Here is a 17,116-nt window from a genome sequence, read left to right as displayed (position 1 = left end):
AGATGTGTCTAAAAATCTTACGGTCTCAACAATGACCCAAAAATCTTCATATCTCCATTTAAATGACCCAATTTAAGAGGCATCAGCTGAAGGAAGCCAGGTAGATAGCGATCCATGATTTTATCAAAGCTTAAATTACCAGAGAAGTTCACATCCATTGCGGTGTCATCAACCTCTCCCTGCAAAATTCAAAATGTCAACACCAAGGCTATGGACATGATAGAATTTGACAAGTTGGACATTATAGGCAATTTACTACTCTCTGAGATTTAATATGGTGTCACAAAAGCAGCCCAAAGCATGTTTTTGTGTTGTGTAATTTGAACAATAAAAAGGGGTCCTTCTTTATACCTTTCTTCTGTGCATTTGTCAAGAAACTACAAATTCAGATGTTAAATTAGTTGATCTTATATTTTTCAAAAAATAATCCCAAGAAGCTAAAGCTTTGGTCTGAGTAAACACAAAAGAGAATGCGGTGAACAGATAAGAGATCCTTTTTTTTGGGCAAGCTGGTAAGAAAGCAATAAACAGATACTTCTCAAATACAACTTGATGATAAATAACACAATATGTAACTAGTTCAATTCAATTGAGAATATTGAAGAGATTTGTTCAATAAATATAGACTCCGAAAGAGTTGACAATATACTACAATTTTTTCAATAGCATTCCCTCAACTTAACTAATTATTATTTATCAACGTATCTAGGCTACTTAATCATCATCCAAGAAAGACAGATTCATACATGCATATATTCACATACTCTCAGCACATAGATAAACGAAGATTGATTCTTGTCTTTCCTGGATAATCCACTTATTAAGAGGATATATTGATATACCAATTCTCATTTTTACTTTACCTAACTTGTTGGAGTTCCACATCGGTGGGATAATGGCAACTTGGTCTTCTTATGCTCTTTGGCTATCCTCCCGTCATGGCTAGCTTTTGGGGATGAGTTAGGCCGAAGGTTCAGTTCTTTATCATGGTATCAGAGCCACACCAATCCCAATTCATTGTTCCCGATGTTGAGCCCCCTATTTATATTGTCTATGCTCAAGATGTCCAATCTTGGGCGTGCTAGGGGCATTGGAGTCCTACATTGGTGGCATAATGGGAGCTTAGTTTCCATCGTAAGTTAGTTTTTGGAGTTGAGTTAGGCGCAAGATACATTTCTTTATCATGAAATGTGAGAAAGCACAACAAATATTACAAGGATAAATTATTACATTGACTTTTTTATAGACACTATATTACAATCCTTATCCAGGTAGGTAGGAATACTATGTACAATCCTGTTCGTGTTCTAGCTCCTATCCCTATTCTAATGTCCCCTAAAACTGATGCATATAATTCATTAATATCAAGCTTGTTACAGATGCAACTAATAAGAGGACTTGTGAGGGACTTGGTGAAAATATTTGCTAGTTGACCACTTCACTTCACAAATTTGTAACAGTTTCTCCTTAGAGTATCTTTTCTCTAATAAAGTGACAATCAATCTCAATGTGTTTAGTCATCTGATGAAACACCGAATTTGATGCAATATGAAGGACCATTGGATTATCACACAAGTTCCTTCTTACTTTTCCAAATTTTATTTCTCTGAACAACTCTTTGATACAAACTACTTCACATGTAGCTACAAATATTGTCTGATATTCTGCTTCTGCATTAGATCGAGCTACCACATTCGGTTTCTTATTGTTTTCAGACACCAAATTAGCTATTACTAAAACACAATATCCACATGTAAAATGTCTAGCAGAGGTGATCCTGCCCAATCAACATTTGTATATCCTATGACCTTGATCCTTGAAGAGTAGTCCTTTTGTTTAGTAAAAGGTAACTTGTAGCATTTCATATCCAACCAAAAAACTCAACATCTAAATTGACCTATACTTTTGAGGTAAGACTAAGAGTTATTAATATACTAAGAAGGATGTGTTATGAGGTATTCGAATCACGCAATGGTCGTATGTTAAAGTTTTGAAGTCAAGTAAGTTGTGAAGCAAAAGTCACAAAAGTTATCGCAAATTACTTCCATAATTTCTCTCAAATTTGGGTCGCATGTCTCGGAGCTTTTCCCCAATCTATAAAAAGTGAGGGTCCACTATCTATAAGGTCTACGAGTCTAGTTTCCAACGCATTAAGCCATTCGCCAATACGCTTCGGAACGGAATAGAGAGATATTTGCGTTTTCCCAAGACTGCGCAAGCAGGCACGTGGGCCGGGCCCCTAGGTTGGTGGATCTTATAAAAGCATCTTCTCCTTCATTTCTATTCCAGTTACTTCATCCAAAACTCTTTGAGCTCCAAAATACTCCATGGATGCTAGAGTTCTTAGGTTGGAAGCTGCTCTACATCGCGAGCCCATCATTTTAGTATAGTTTGCCCCGTCAATTTCGTGGTGTAGCTTCGGGGGTGTTGTGGCAGTGGCGTCTTGACTGCATAGTGTGTTAGTGGTAGCGTTCCGGGGGGGTGTAGCCAGGTAAGAACCTTCAATTGTCGACTTATAGCTACTTTAGCCTCCAGAGAACAATTTATGGCGAAAATCTGCATCGGTTGTCTGATTGCTGTACTAATTCTTACTTTTTTGTTCATTGAGCTTACCTCATGTTGTAGTGTTGTGGGGGCGCGGGCAGAAGTAATCTTACGATGTGGAATCGTCGAGAAAAGGTGAGTTTCAATTTTGCTTGATTAAAGCTCGTTCAAAGTTACTAGGGCAAGTTCAGGCTAGTTTTTTGGTTATAATATTTGCAGACTTAAAATTGAAATATTCTGGAGGTCTCCTTTAGGCACTCATTGTGGTGCATCTCTTTTCTAGCGACTTGAGAAACTTCTTGGAACATTTGGTCCAGTACACAATCATATTACTTGATCTTCAAGACAAAAAATAATCTCAGATGTATACATGTACCTCAGGGCATATCCATGCATTTCCTGCACCACGAATTTCACCACCATCAATAAGGCTAGCTCTAATGCCATACAAGTCAGCCACCTGCCGCAGACATGATGAATTCCATAGTGCAGAAACATTTCAAAAACAGGAAATATTTATAGCTGATTTTGCTTACACAGTTATCCGTGTTGAAAGTAAAGTTGGCTGAGATGTAGGAGAATGGAACACGATCAATTGCTGCCACTGCACCAGCCTCCTTGTTATTAAGAACAGCTTCATATGCAGCAGATTTAGGAAACTCATTGGCCAAATTGGCTATCTTCCTCGACACCAATGCACTCCCCACAAATATGGGGATATCCAAGGGGCCTTGACAGTTGAATACAGCTGTTACAGATCCAGCCAACTGAAATAAATCATCAGCAGATTTTGAGATCAATAAGGAGGAAAGGCCAAAGAGTAGCCTGATCATTGTACCGTCTTAAATGAAACAACAAATCACAGAGAACGATAATAAACAACATATACACAGTGCAATCCCATAACTCGGGTCTAGGGAGGGTAGGTTGCACTAGACTTTACCACTACCTTTGTGGGGTAGAGAGGTCGTTTCCAATAGACCCTTTGCTCAAAAGAAGTGTAATCAATGCAGGATTGAAAGGCAAATAACGGCAGCAATGGCAAGATACACAGAGCAAATGAAGCAACAAGTGTAGTGAACAATAACAACAACAACAACAACAACAAACCCAGTATATTCCCACATCGTGGGGTCTGGGGAGGGTAGAGTGTACGCAGTCCATACCACTACCTCTAAAGAAGTAGAGAGGCTGTTTCCGATAGACCCCCGGCTCAAGACAAAGGACAGTCTATATAGAAAAAAAAATGCATGGAACATGATAAAATAACATAGGTATGACATCCACCAAAAAATTGAACACTGCCAAACAAGGACACCAAAGCCCTCCTACCTACTGCCTATGACTCAACCACACACCTTAGCCCTCTATCCTAATGTTTTTCCTCCATACCCTCCTATCCTGGGTCATGTCCTCAGTCAGTGTAGAGAACAATAACACACTTCATAATTTGATCACAAATGGTTGACCGCTTTGTTTAAGTACGAAAAGATCTGAAAGAATGTTTATAGTCCTCTTAATAGAATAATGAAGCACATTATTTGGCAACAGAAATGTGGACACAAAGTCACATATTTATCATGCTAATGGTGAAACTCCTAACCGATGTGGCAAATAATGAAGCTGAAGAACACTTTCCCATTAAAACTCTGTTGTTACTGATCAAGGATACAACAGTGTGTTTCGGCAAGCCAAAAGGTAACCAATTCCGTTTTATCCCTTGAAGCATTCTTACTCTTGCTCTTCATCAGTAGAGCAGAGCTTCAGTCAAAATAGCTTTTTGATAAACAAGTAACATTTCATTAAATAAAACATGTTGAAGTGGTGGACCTGTCTAAAAGAGTGCAGACTATAAAACCCGCCAGTAACATAAAGGATTTTTCTCTCAATACAATTTTTCATACCCTGCTAAAAATCCTTGGATTAGGAGAAACATTCTGATAAAGAATGGTCTATTAATAGCTTCATTCTGACATGGCACATTAAGTATTAAGCCACTCTCTCGGTACATTTTTTAGCTCAGCCTGCAACACTGAAAGCACATCCCTGAAAATAGGTTCCAACCCAAGTGCGCCAAATCTACAAGACAGAACATCTTTGTCGAAGCACTTAACATTTTACGACCCCAAAGCCCTACCTTATTTGAACATTGGAAATGCAGTTTATGTAAACTAAAATATATATAAATGTGGAGCTACATGTTGCTCTTTATTTTGCAAAGGATATAATGAGTAGTCAAGACTATCCTTTCTTTCTTTTTGTGGTATCCAAGACAGTAGAGAAAAGTATTCTCTAGTTCAAACAATGAAGTTTGGAACAGGAAGTGACTCATTAATTAAATACCTGGGCAACCTAAAATATCAGGGTTACTAGCCGTGTAGCCCAGAGAAATGTAATTTTACAGGAAGAATTGTAGCCAAAACAAATCTAGGCTTCAAGGGCTCAAGATAGATGCAAATATGTAACCATGGAAAGGTGAATAAGAACAAACCGGAAACAATAGGGGCTTCATCTTGAATGTTTTCATTAAGGCATTCACTTCAACAGATGGAACCTGAAAAAAATGACCATACAAAATCAGAACTATATGAAAGTTGAAGAAGAGAAGAGAACGACCATTGAACAAGCCATTACCACCTTTCATATTCCCATCACAACTGTTCAAACACTTATTGGTAAAACTTTTAAAGCTAAGACGAACAACATTTATGAACATCACATGACTGCTTGGAAAAGAATATCTTACATACAGAGGGAGTAGATCATCACTGCTCTTAGTGTAAAGAGCCCAAAAAATCTATCATGGTACCTATATCATTAAGGAGAATATTATTTGTGTCAATTAGGATAAGTAGGGAGATTCCATGCCTGCAACTATACATCCTTTCCTACATGTCTTAATACTATTTAAACCTGAATAATTAGAAGGAATAATCAAATTGAACAGTCCCACAATTTTCTTCTTTTTTTTCCTTTTAAAACAACGATTCAGCTGAACCCCTTGCTCAACATGGGTCCAGCCATAATTATTAAGCCCACCTGGACTTTAAACGGTTCAATTTGAGGCAAGAAAAAAAAGACCACATTTCTTCCCCGGCTTAAAGGGATAGATGTCAAAGATTCTCACAGTATCTCATATAAATAAATCTAACATTTAAACTTGCGACAGAAGATAATTCAAACACCACTTGGATTTATCTACTTAAAAACCTCAATACTGTTAAAAACTAAAATAGACATGGTTCGTAGTAGCTACTTCCTAAAGAAGCCCAGATAGTATACCTGACACATAAGATGGAATTCTCCTTCCTCTGGATTGATGCCAAAATCCCCAGAAGCTTCTAAAGGAACATCACCAAACCAACCACTAGTATTGTGCAAGAATATACGTTGAGCACGAAAACATAAACTGGCAGACATGTCCTACACAAGAGAAGGAAATAGATGAAAATGCGCAAGGGAATCAAAAAAGTTATTTAAACGGATCATCAACACACCTCACCAAACATGTGTTTGAATCAGAGCATGTAGCGCTATGAAAAATTGATACTTCTATAAAGCTACTCAAGAACAAAAAGATCTACACAGTCCAAAAGTTAAGAGAAGCAAATACCTAAAATTACTTAGGGTACTCATAAGTGAAATAGCAGACAACTCAGCACAAATAACAGACGGATAAGAATATGAACTGTGAGAGAGATCATAAAAAATTGTTTGGTTCAGTGACTCCAATGCCAAAAGACAGCTTACCCAAAATTCAGAAGGAGCATCATATATTTGAAATGCCAACCCTGTTACATCAAGCTGCCCATGAAGATTTGGAAAACTTTCCCCCTTTTCCATGCACATGTGCACCTTTCAACATATGTTGGCAAAGTCAATGCTAAGTAGTTGTCAGACATAAAATTAGAAGAACATATGATCTTCTGCAGAGGATAATGGCAGCCATATCCAAGGTTAACATGCAAAAGGAAATATACAGAAATTACAAATACGTGCACTAGCAAATATTTGGATCTGGTGGAAGAAATCAACAAGAATAACCCAAAAATACAGAGTCAAATTTAGCATTATAAATGACAACACGAGGAATTTCAGGACAACAGTATGCGTCCAGCTTTAGTTTTTTGGGATATGTGAAGTATATGGCCAGCTTTAGTTTCATTTGATACATGAAATATGCATCCAGCTTTAGTTTAGCAAAGAAAAGTACCACTCCTAATCAATGGTCCAACGCTTAGCGATAATGTTAATTAATCTCCACATGACTGGCATGCACTATTGAGATCATTCTTTACTGGGTCCTTCTTATAACATTTATTATAACACTTGAGAGAAGAGATTGGGAGAAGCATCAAAATAAATGTTTTACATCTATGTTAATCTACAGATACTTTAAACAGTAAACACAATTCATTCTTCCAATGATAGAGTGATGCATACCACTAGCCTAACATGTCAACTCATCCAACAATTGAGAAAACATGAAGTGTTAAAGAACTGAAAAATCTACATAAACACGTCCAGAGTTAGGGCAGCACCTCGCCAGTAGCTCTTCCTTTGGACCATATGATTGGAATTTCCAAAATCCTCTCAAAAAGCTGCATCCAAGATATAGAACAATACATGACACATAAATCAGTAAGAAGTGGCAAGTCTTTTTGCAGTCTCGGTGTGGAATAGAACTCTTTTGGCAAATTTCACAAATCAAGTAACATGACAATGCACCTTACCGGAACAAAGAGGTTCACAATCTTCAGATTCGCATGCCATTTCTGCTCAGTTATGTCAACATAAACATCTGCTGATAACCAGCCACCATTGTCAGATCTGATGTCCGATCGCCACATCTTACCATTACCATCTAGCTGTACATGCACGCGTCCATAGTGGTTTTGAAACTTCACATGCCCAGTGACATTTTCCATCTCTCTGTATAGACAGACAAAGATAATATTGGATGCATAGATCAGCATGAAATAAACCTAAGAACGAGGAAAAAGACTGGTATTAAGATAACTCTAGTAGCAGAGCATGCACACATCATAAATGCATCTCCCATCACCATTGCATTTCAACAAGGCCATTTGGCTTTTATCGTTAAGCTAGCTACTAGGAAAAAAAAAGTAACAAAACACTATTTATCCCATTAACCAAAATAAAATGTTGTGTCAACTAACTATAATTGGTGGAGCATGATTTATTAGTATGTGTACGTGTGTGCCCTCTCTCTCTCTCTCTCTCTCTCTCTCTGTGTGTGACAGAGAGAGAGAGAATAAGAGGGAAATTATTAAAAGGACAAATACTTAAATTAAAAGGAGTTTTCAAGAAAATTGTTTTTGGACAGGTTCGAAAATTTTTAGCTGGTCTAAAGTTTACCTTGGCTCTGTATCACCATATGCAAGCAGCATCAATGAGCCTCCACTGTAATGTACAGAATCCAGAATTACCGGAACCATCTTTTCAATACTGGAGACGTGTTTTCCTTCATCACCATCAACAAGTTCAGCAACGATATCCTCCACTGTTGGACTCATCTGAAGCTTCAACCTTTTCATTGGCTTTGCAATTGAATCAGCCCCGAGCTGTCGTAGATTCTTCACAAAAGAACACAAAGCTAACTTCGGGCTCCAGGACTGTAAATTTTTTGATGGATAATGCAGAGGTAATGGCTCAAGCACTGTAAATCCAGAACCACAAGAGGTTTGGTCTTGTCTAATAGCTGAAACCCCCCAACGAGACTGTTGCACCTGCTGCTCGAATCTATGTGAATCATCTCTGCTATTGGCACCTGTACTCACGATATCAGCTGCAATTCCTTCACTACTTACTCCAGGCCAATCAGCTGTTCTAACTCCCATGACATTGGTGGGGGATATTTTTTCACTGAGACTTAAAGCTTTACAAAGTCTAACCAAAGTAAAAAGAAATGGATCGCGTAGAATGGCTAAAGTATTAATGCAATCATCATCACATTTATCTACAGGCAAAGGATATGTTCCCAATATTTTCATAAGATCAAGCTGGCATCTTTCAATTGGGTCCGACATTCCTTCACTTGAAGAACCACTTGAAGAACCACTATCAGACACCTTAGATTTTGCATTGCTGGTAAATAAGTTCCCATCAGAATTATTTACAGAGTTTACAACTTCTTTAGATATTGCTGGTGAAGATACAGAGGGTAAGGGATCGCCCTCGCTTTTGACCGGAAAAATAGCAGGATTTGCAATATCATAAACCTCAGATGGCAGGCAACAGGCACCAAGATTTGCATTTCTCTTGAAATACAAACCGGCTGCTGATGCACTACGCTCAAGAATTCTTCTTCTAGCTGCAATACCAGCTGCAGATAAATCTCTACCATTAGCCTTCTTGAATCTCTGTCTTAACGCACCTGGTATGATTTTGGACCAAAACTTAGTCCCAGAAGAAGAAACTCTTGCACCAAATGTTTTCTCTAAATCCGCGTGCTTCAAATCATACTCCCCTCCTAAATCCATGTGATGCTGATCTCTCCAGTGCAGTTTCTCATCCATACAAAAGAACGACTCTGAAGTAACTATCCTCGCAAGAGAACTTGCAGCATTCTTTGAGAAGTCATCATCTAATAGAAAAGAATTTCCTTCAGGAAGAACATAACCCCTCTCTGCTGCTTCCCTTGCTGCAACATCTCTCTCCCTGGCCCAGCGAGTAGCTGCTTCCTCTTTGGCAATCCTCCTTAATTTTGTCCGCAAATCAATGCCATCTTCATCTGACAAGCGGCTCAGCGGACTGCCCTCATAAAAGGGAAGTCCAAGCCATGTATAGTTTTGCTTTTGTACTACCAGAATACTTGGGTTTGACAGGACCGCATCAATCACAAGCTTTCCCCTACTCAGACTTGAAAAAGGAAGAATTCGCAGCTTAACAGTTGGTAATTCCGCACAGGAGAACTCTTCACTATGAGGACCAATAGAGCATGACTCTAATGTGATACTTAAAGGTGATATTCTTCGAACCCTACCAAAATCAAGTTCCCGCTGAACATAATCACTCAATACTGCACATACAGAAGGCAAAAGCTTTGCTTCAATATAACTCTTTGCTTTCAACTGGCCATACCATAGAAGTAAACACACCCCAGATACTACAGCACAAAAGACTGAACATCGAAAAAAGAATAACCCTTCTTCCCAAACTGGAACTAGTGATTTCACCAAGCCCTTACTTCGAGCTAGTGGCTCTCTCACAGAGCATATTAATGTGCCACTTCTCAGTGCAAAACTCTTCCATAACAGCTCTACATTTCTTCCACAAAAATGTGTAAATTTGACCCCTTCAGTTATCCAGTCACCTTTTTTTGAAAATTTACACTTGCAAACATCTCTTCTTGATGATCTTACTCCACTAGTATAATTTCCCCTTTTCCTTCTGTTCAGGTTGCATTGAAGTGGAAGCCCAAGAAAGGGGCTATAAAGCTTGGCATGCATTAGCTCCATATTATGAGTCTTCACTTGATATTCAACATAATTGCAGGGGACCAAGAGCCAACTCTTAGTCCCCCCTAAAAGCTTCAAGTTACTAAGAAGTTCCCAAACATTCAAAGCCTGGTATAGTTAAGCATAAAACCATTAACATTCTTTTCGTCACTAAATGCAGAAGTATCAATATTTAACATATCATGCAGAGAGTAGGAGGCAACCTTCGCTAGCTCAAGAAACATGGTAAGGAATTACAACAAGATTCTAAAAGTGCCTAAATTCATCCCACTCTTGTTGACCTGAGCTGATTTCCACCGATATTATGACTAAGATGCTTACATAGATTTTTTTTTTATCTTTTAGTAGGCGTTTCACCAAAAAAAAAATTGGATTTTTTTATCTTTCACTTTATTTGGAAATTTTGAAGATGGAGTTGTGTTTGGTTATATTTTTTGCAAGAAGAGAGCATTTTATTTAGAGTTATAAGTTATTTTTCTACTAAGTTGCTCGGACTCGGCAATTTCGGTGCCGCACCCGTGTCGACACGACACTGACACGGGTAAGGGTGTGGGATCTGTGTCGGTCCGGTCAAACGAGATCAGGTGTGTTGACCAACAATTAGGAGAAAAATTGAAATTTTGCTATCTCAAAGTAAAGATTTGAATAGCTCGAAAACAAAATACCTTCAATTTTGCTGCTACATAGTAGTTAATACCAGTCCTTTTGTCTCGTTTGAAACTTTTTTCTTGGTAAATCTTCTTGTTCGCGTTGGCTGTTGCAGGTATTGTTCACGATGTAACAGGTTTTTGAAACCGAGAATATCGGTGCCGTGGTGGACTACTAAATTGTGCGCATAGTGATTTGTATTGTATTGGAAAAAAAATATATGCAAAACATGTAGTTGGGGACGAAGATGAAGGAGAGAACTGAGAAGACGAAGCAGAGAAACAAGGATGAAGAAGACGACTCCTCAGAGCTCAATATTGTTTTTTCTTTTAATTGACCTTTAATCCTTTTATGGGGTGGTTTGGCAGAGACCTTTAATCCTTTTAAGGGGTGGTTTGGCAGAGACCTTTAATCCTTTTATTTGTTGAGTGTATAAGATAACTAGATATAGCTCAATTTATATAATATAAATAAAATTTTAATAATTAATTATTTTTTAGATATTTTAAATTATTAATTATTGTAATTTATAATAGTTTTTTGATATTATAATTTATTATTTTAAATTGTTAGCCATTATAATTTATAATACTCTTTTTGTCTAAAGTTTTGTAATATTGATAATCTATTATATTTTGAGAATAATTTAAATTTTTAATTACTGAAAATTATAATATTTTTTCTTCTATTTCAATTTAAGCGACACTGATATAATTTCGAGAGTCAATCAAATATCACAATTGAAGTTTCGAAGTAGACATGACTCATAATAACTTATTGGAATTGATACAATAAAAATACTATAAAAAATAGTTGTCAAAAAAATTTAAACGGACTTCATATAAGATGTCAAGTTTATTTAAAACATCAATAATTAATTTATCTTTTTTTATTTATTTGTTTTTTATTAAATATTTTTTTAATATTTAATTAGGGATAAAATAGTAAAATTACGGTTGAAACAACTGAAACAAACATGTCATAAATGTCTATTTTACTTTTTTTTATCAAGTATTATTAATTTTTTAATACGTAAATGACATATAATAATCAATTAGGAAATAACTTATTAGAAGTAGTATAACAAAATTAATATAAAAAATAGTTGTGAAAAAAATTTAGACAGGTCTTATATAAGATGTCAAATTAATTTAAAATTTTAATAGTTTGTTTATCATTTTTTTTGTTTATTTTATTTTTTATTAAATATTATTATTTTTTTTAATACTTAAATGACTTATAGTAATTGATTAGGGATGAAATAATAAAATTACGATTGAAGCAACTGAATCAGACATGTCATAAATGTGTATTTTATTTTTTGTTAACTATTATTAATTTTTAATACTTAAATGACATATAATAATTAATTAAGGGTGATATAGTAAATTCACGGCTTAATACTTAAATGACCTATAGTAATTAATTAGAGATGACATAGTAAAATTACAGTTGAAGTAGCTAAAGCAGACATGTCATAAATATCTATTTTATATTTTTGTTAAATATTATCAATTTTCTAATACCTAAATGACATATAATAATTAATTAGGGGTGATATGGTAAAATCACGGAGGAAGCAGACATAACGACCGTCTCCTGCTTCCAAGCCTCTTCTATATATTAGAATATCTAATAAAGTGGCATTAGTTATGATTGTATTAGTTATATTGGTATTATATTTTATATATTATTTAATTTGATGTATTAAAAATAAAATATCTCATATAATTTTTATTAAGAAGCTATTAATTTATAAAAACACCCTCATCATCATAAAACTTCACCGGTAACTGGTTAAGGTTCAGGGACTTCCGAATTTTATGTTTAGGGGCTTCATCACTATAATTTTCTTAGAATTTGAGTTGGTGTAAAGAAACGCAATTTAAACTTGTAAGTTTATGATGTACTCTATTATATGCTTATTATATGGTGCAATTTCATGGGATTCTTGAAATTTTATGTTGCTATAATTTTTTTTTGGATGATTTTGTTTTCTGGAGGAGGGTGCTTCTCTATCTTCTGGAGCCTTTAATGATTAGAAGACGGTGAGTACTGAAATGTTGAGCCATATGAAGAAAATTTGTGTTCGCTTACATAATCTGTATTAAATCGTATGAAGCAAGACCAAATACTGAAAAGATGGAGAGGAATTTAAGGAATAATAATGTCATTATTTATTTTAATGTATGTGTTGAGATTCTTGTATTAGTAATACATGAAAAAAGTGGATATTATTAATAGAGGTGGACATGTTATGATATATACCGAATATCAGACCGAAATTAAAATTTTATACCGCGGTATGAATGTTATGGTATTTGATAGGAATTTTAGATTATTTTGGTATTTAATATGGTATTTGATATTTATGCAATAAATACTAAAATACCGTATACCGCACCGAAGTTTTTTAATAACATATAAAACTCATATATATATATATATATATATATATATATATATATATATATATATATATATATATATATCATACATCAGCCAATTGAACACAAAAGTAGCTTTTATTCAGAAATAAATTTTTTTGAAAACTTATTATTTAGGAGTACTATGCTTAAGTCTAAGTACTGTTGTTCAGAGTTTGCATCTCGAACTATTTAATCGTGATTGAAATGTTATTTTTCTGTAATTGATTAACAAAGATAGTTGTTAGCCTAACATGATTGAGACGTTTTTAAAATTTAAAGTTATAGTTTTTTTATATGAATATATGTAATTAGAAATCAAATAAAGTATGGTTATACCGAATTACCATACCGTAAAACACCAAAATCAAATTTAAAAATACCGAATCATACCGAACGAATTTGATATGGTAATGGTATTATTCTTTTAGATACCGGAAATCAAAGTAACCATACCAATGTTTAAAATACCATACCGTATCATGCTCATCCCTAATTATTAATACATGCCACAATACACAATAGTTATGCATATGCTAAAACATGTACCAAACAAAATACTACTAGTACACAAAAAAATGAGATATAAGTATAAAAAATATGCTGAGTTATTAAGACCAACACTAAGATACGCTGCCACATTTTTTATTTATTAGTAAGAATAAATATTATTATTATTTTGATTAAATCAAGTAAACATTCCACATTATAATTAGAGTTTAGTTAACAGCTGCCTCATTGATTATTTATTATTTATTCCTTTTTTTAGTTAAATGAGATAAGCATTGTATATTAATTAGAGTTTATAAAATGAGGATAAAGATTATAATTATTTAATTATAAAATAAAAATGAATATATATGCTTTGAAAGCACACATTTTTAAATGAAACTAAATTTAGCGTAAGCAGCACGGACCTACATATATTTTCGGGGTGCTCCAACACCTATTAAATTCAATTCAAAATAAGTATATATTATATAGAAAATATACGAAAAAGGTATAAAATATCTAAAAGAACCCACTAAAACAAAAGTTGGTTGGGGTGCACTGACATTTAGATTGATCTTAAGGTTCTCCACTGAAGAGGCGTCCTGCGTTCGAACCTTGTTGAGGTGTTTTTATTTCAGTTGCTAATGAAATGGAATATGGGAAACTCTCCGTCTAAGTGGTTAACTTGTTGAGGCGTTTTTATTTCAGTTGCCAATGAAATAGAATATGGGGAACTCTCCGTCTAAGTGGTTGATCTGATGAGTCAATTCTCAATGCGATGCATCCGTGAAATGGGATGGAAATCTACCCGAACTTAGTCCGGTCCTATTAAAGATGGGGGAGTCCAGTCCTATTAAAGATGGGGCGCATTTGCAGCTGCTTCTTTTCGACCGATACACAAGCAGTTGGGCGCGAAACTTTTCTTCATGAAAAAAGCTCGTTCTTGTCAATATAAGACTGGTTTTTCAGCATTTTAATTTTTTAAGCACCCACAATTCTTAAATTCTGGGTCCGCCACTGAGCGTAATTATATATTGAACATATTAATATTCTCATTCTTTTTTAGTTTTAAAATACTTGTCAATTTTGGAAAACAAAAAAAGCATTAATTATTCTTTTTAAACTTGAACCTTTGTATTAGTCCTTTTAGATTTAAGAAGCATATAAATAAATAAAGAATAGCGAAATAATAAATATATTAATCAAATTACACTCTTAGATAATCATTTCTTTCAACTAAAAAGGAACAAAGAAAGTATATTATAAATTCTATATTAACTAACAAAAAATATTATTACATTGACTCAAATGTTATTTTTGATGCATTTAATCTAATATTTTTTTATAGCTATAATTACATTAAATTGTGTTTAAATAAAATTATTTTTAATGAAATAATGTATCTTTTAAAAGTCATAAAAATCTATAAACATATTCGATTCTCTTGGAACTAATTTTAAAAGAAAAGTAGTTTCTTTTTTTTAAAGAAAGAGTTGAAAGTCAAAAACATATTCAAATTAAAAGTAATCGAATATTATGTGGTTCAAATAAGGAAAGGTTTAACTATCGTAATACTCAAATGTAATTATATATTAAAAGTAATAGTTCTGAATTATTGTAATACTTAAAATGTAATTATATTTTAGAAGTAACAATTGACAATATTCGACTAACTTAATTGATAATAAGATATCATATTAGGGATCACATCTTGTTAGATCGTTTGATTCTTCTTGAGTGTAAGTTTTGAACTATCGAAATACTTGAAGTGTAATTATATATAAGAAGTAAGATTTGATAATATTTGACTAACTTAGTAGATAACAAGATATCATATTCGGGATCACATCTTGTTGGATAGTTTGATTCTTCTTCTCAGTGTAAGTTCTGAACTATCGTAATACTTAAAATGTAATTATATATTAGACGTAACAGTTTTGAATTATCGTAATACTTAAAATGTAATTATATATTAGAAGTAACAATCGACAATATTCGATGACTTAATTGATAACAAGATATCATATTAGGGATCACATCTTGTTACATCGTTTGATTCTTTTTGTCAGTGTAAGTTCTGAACTATGAAAATACTTGAAGTGTAATTATATATTAGAAGCAACAATTAATGACTAATTCAACGATTGACTTTAGAATTAATATGATTTTGAAATTAAAGTTTATGATCAAAATTAAATTAATTAACTCTCAAAATTAAAATTGTGCCACATAAATCGACACACAAAATATATTTTTACAAAAACATGATAAAATTTTCAAATTAAAATATCAAAAAATAAAAAGGTCAAATCTCATTTAATGAGATTTGTACTATTTTAAATAAAATAACCTTAAAAATACACTTTTTGATAACAAAAAAAGTCAAATGTCATCAAAATGTCACATTTTTGCAGATGAACTACTACTAGATAATTTTAAGGTCCGTAAACAGGCCTAATGTAACTAGTTACAAATTTTAGATTTATTCCGTATATAACAAAAAGTTTAATATAAAAATATGATAATGCATTTTGATCAATATTCTACTGGTACCAATTAAAATTTTAGTATAAATAAAATAAAGTTACCTAAGTCACAAATACTTTTAAGTATTGTTGGTATTATGAAAACATTCATTTCTTAATATTCTAAAGCACTAAGGATCTAAAATTTTTTGCTTTTCTATATCGCATAATGATATAAATTTATTACGATTTAAAATATAATTTTATTTGTTAGATTGAATTGAATTATACGTGAAATATACTTTATTCAAGGAAGTAAAAAATCACATAGTATATTTAATTAATTTTCAACAGTGTTCCTAGTTCCTTTATTTCCTTTGGAAGATTTTTTAAGTACACGGTTTTGGTACTTCTTTCTTCGTTATTTTTTGCACATAAATTGTTACTTGTACAATATTATTAATTATTAAAATAATGTTAAATTTTAATTGATACAACAACATATACAATATATAATTTCACAAAATAGCTTTGAGAATAGTCACAAATATAAATTGAAAAATTGTTGAAATGACATTTTTACCCTTGATCGTCATTTAACTCATTTTCTTATATAAAATAATAAAATATAATAAAAATAGGTTAGTATGTGTTCACGATACATATGAATGTATTTGTATCCATCCGATTTTAAAGTCCATCAATTTTTATGTATCTAAGAGGTTAGGACGTGTTCATGATATATATATATATACATATATATATATATATATATATATATATATATATATATATATATATATATATATATGAATATATATGTGTGCAGTTGTATACACATGTATCTAAGTGTTTACTTTGCTGGATACATCAAATTGATAATAGATAAATCAGACTAATGAATTTAATATTTAAATACTAATAATAATAATAATTAAAAAAATAAAATTAATCAAATTACATAACCAAGACATATATATATATATATATATATATATGTATATGTATATATATATAGATGTATGGATGTATGTATGTTTCTGTCTTATATTAATGAAAT

The 17,116-nt window shown here is 33.1% G+C and overlaps 1 protein-coding gene across 1 annotated transcript in view; it reads right to left on the bottom strand.

Annotated features, from left to right (window-relative positions):
- LOC107839106 (protein TIC236, chloroplastic) overlaps positions 1 to 11,068 on the bottom strand; it is a 60,819-nt gene extending 49,751 nt beyond the window's left edge. The window contains exons 1-10 of the mRNA XM_016682466.2: positions 10,691 to 11,068; positions 7,924 to 10,133; positions 7,278 to 7,476; positions 7,086 to 7,145; positions 6,295 to 6,399; positions 5,827 to 5,967; positions 5,036 to 5,098; positions 3,081 to 3,311; positions 2,921 to 3,004; positions 22 to 179 (exon numbers count right to left, since the gene is read on the bottom strand). Of these exons, the coding sequence (XP_016537952.2) occupies positions 22 to 179; positions 2,921 to 3,004; positions 3,081 to 3,311; positions 5,036 to 5,098; positions 5,827 to 5,967; positions 6,295 to 6,399; positions 7,086 to 7,145; positions 7,278 to 7,476; positions 7,924 to 10,025 (3,143 nt within the window). The 5' untranslated portion in view covers positions 10,026 to 10,133; positions 10,691 to 11,068. The remainder of the gene's footprint in view (positions 1 to 21; positions 180 to 2,920; positions 3,005 to 3,080; positions 3,312 to 5,035; positions 5,099 to 5,826; positions 5,968 to 6,294; positions 6,400 to 7,085; positions 7,146 to 7,277; positions 7,477 to 7,923; positions 10,134 to 10,690) is intronic.
- Between the last annotated feature and the right edge of the window lie 6,048 nt (positions 11,069 to 17,116).

This window comes from Capsicum annuum, chromosome 8, assembly GCF_002878395.1.
Source record: "Capsicum annuum cultivar UCD-10X-F1 chromosome 8, UCD10Xv1.1, whole genome shotgun sequence".
Lineage (NCBI taxonomy): Eukaryota > Viridiplantae > Streptophyta > Magnoliopsida > Solanales > Solanaceae > Capsicum > Capsicum annuum.
Note: the sequence above shows the minus strand (reverse complement) of the source record. Positions and strands in the feature narration are given on the sequence as shown.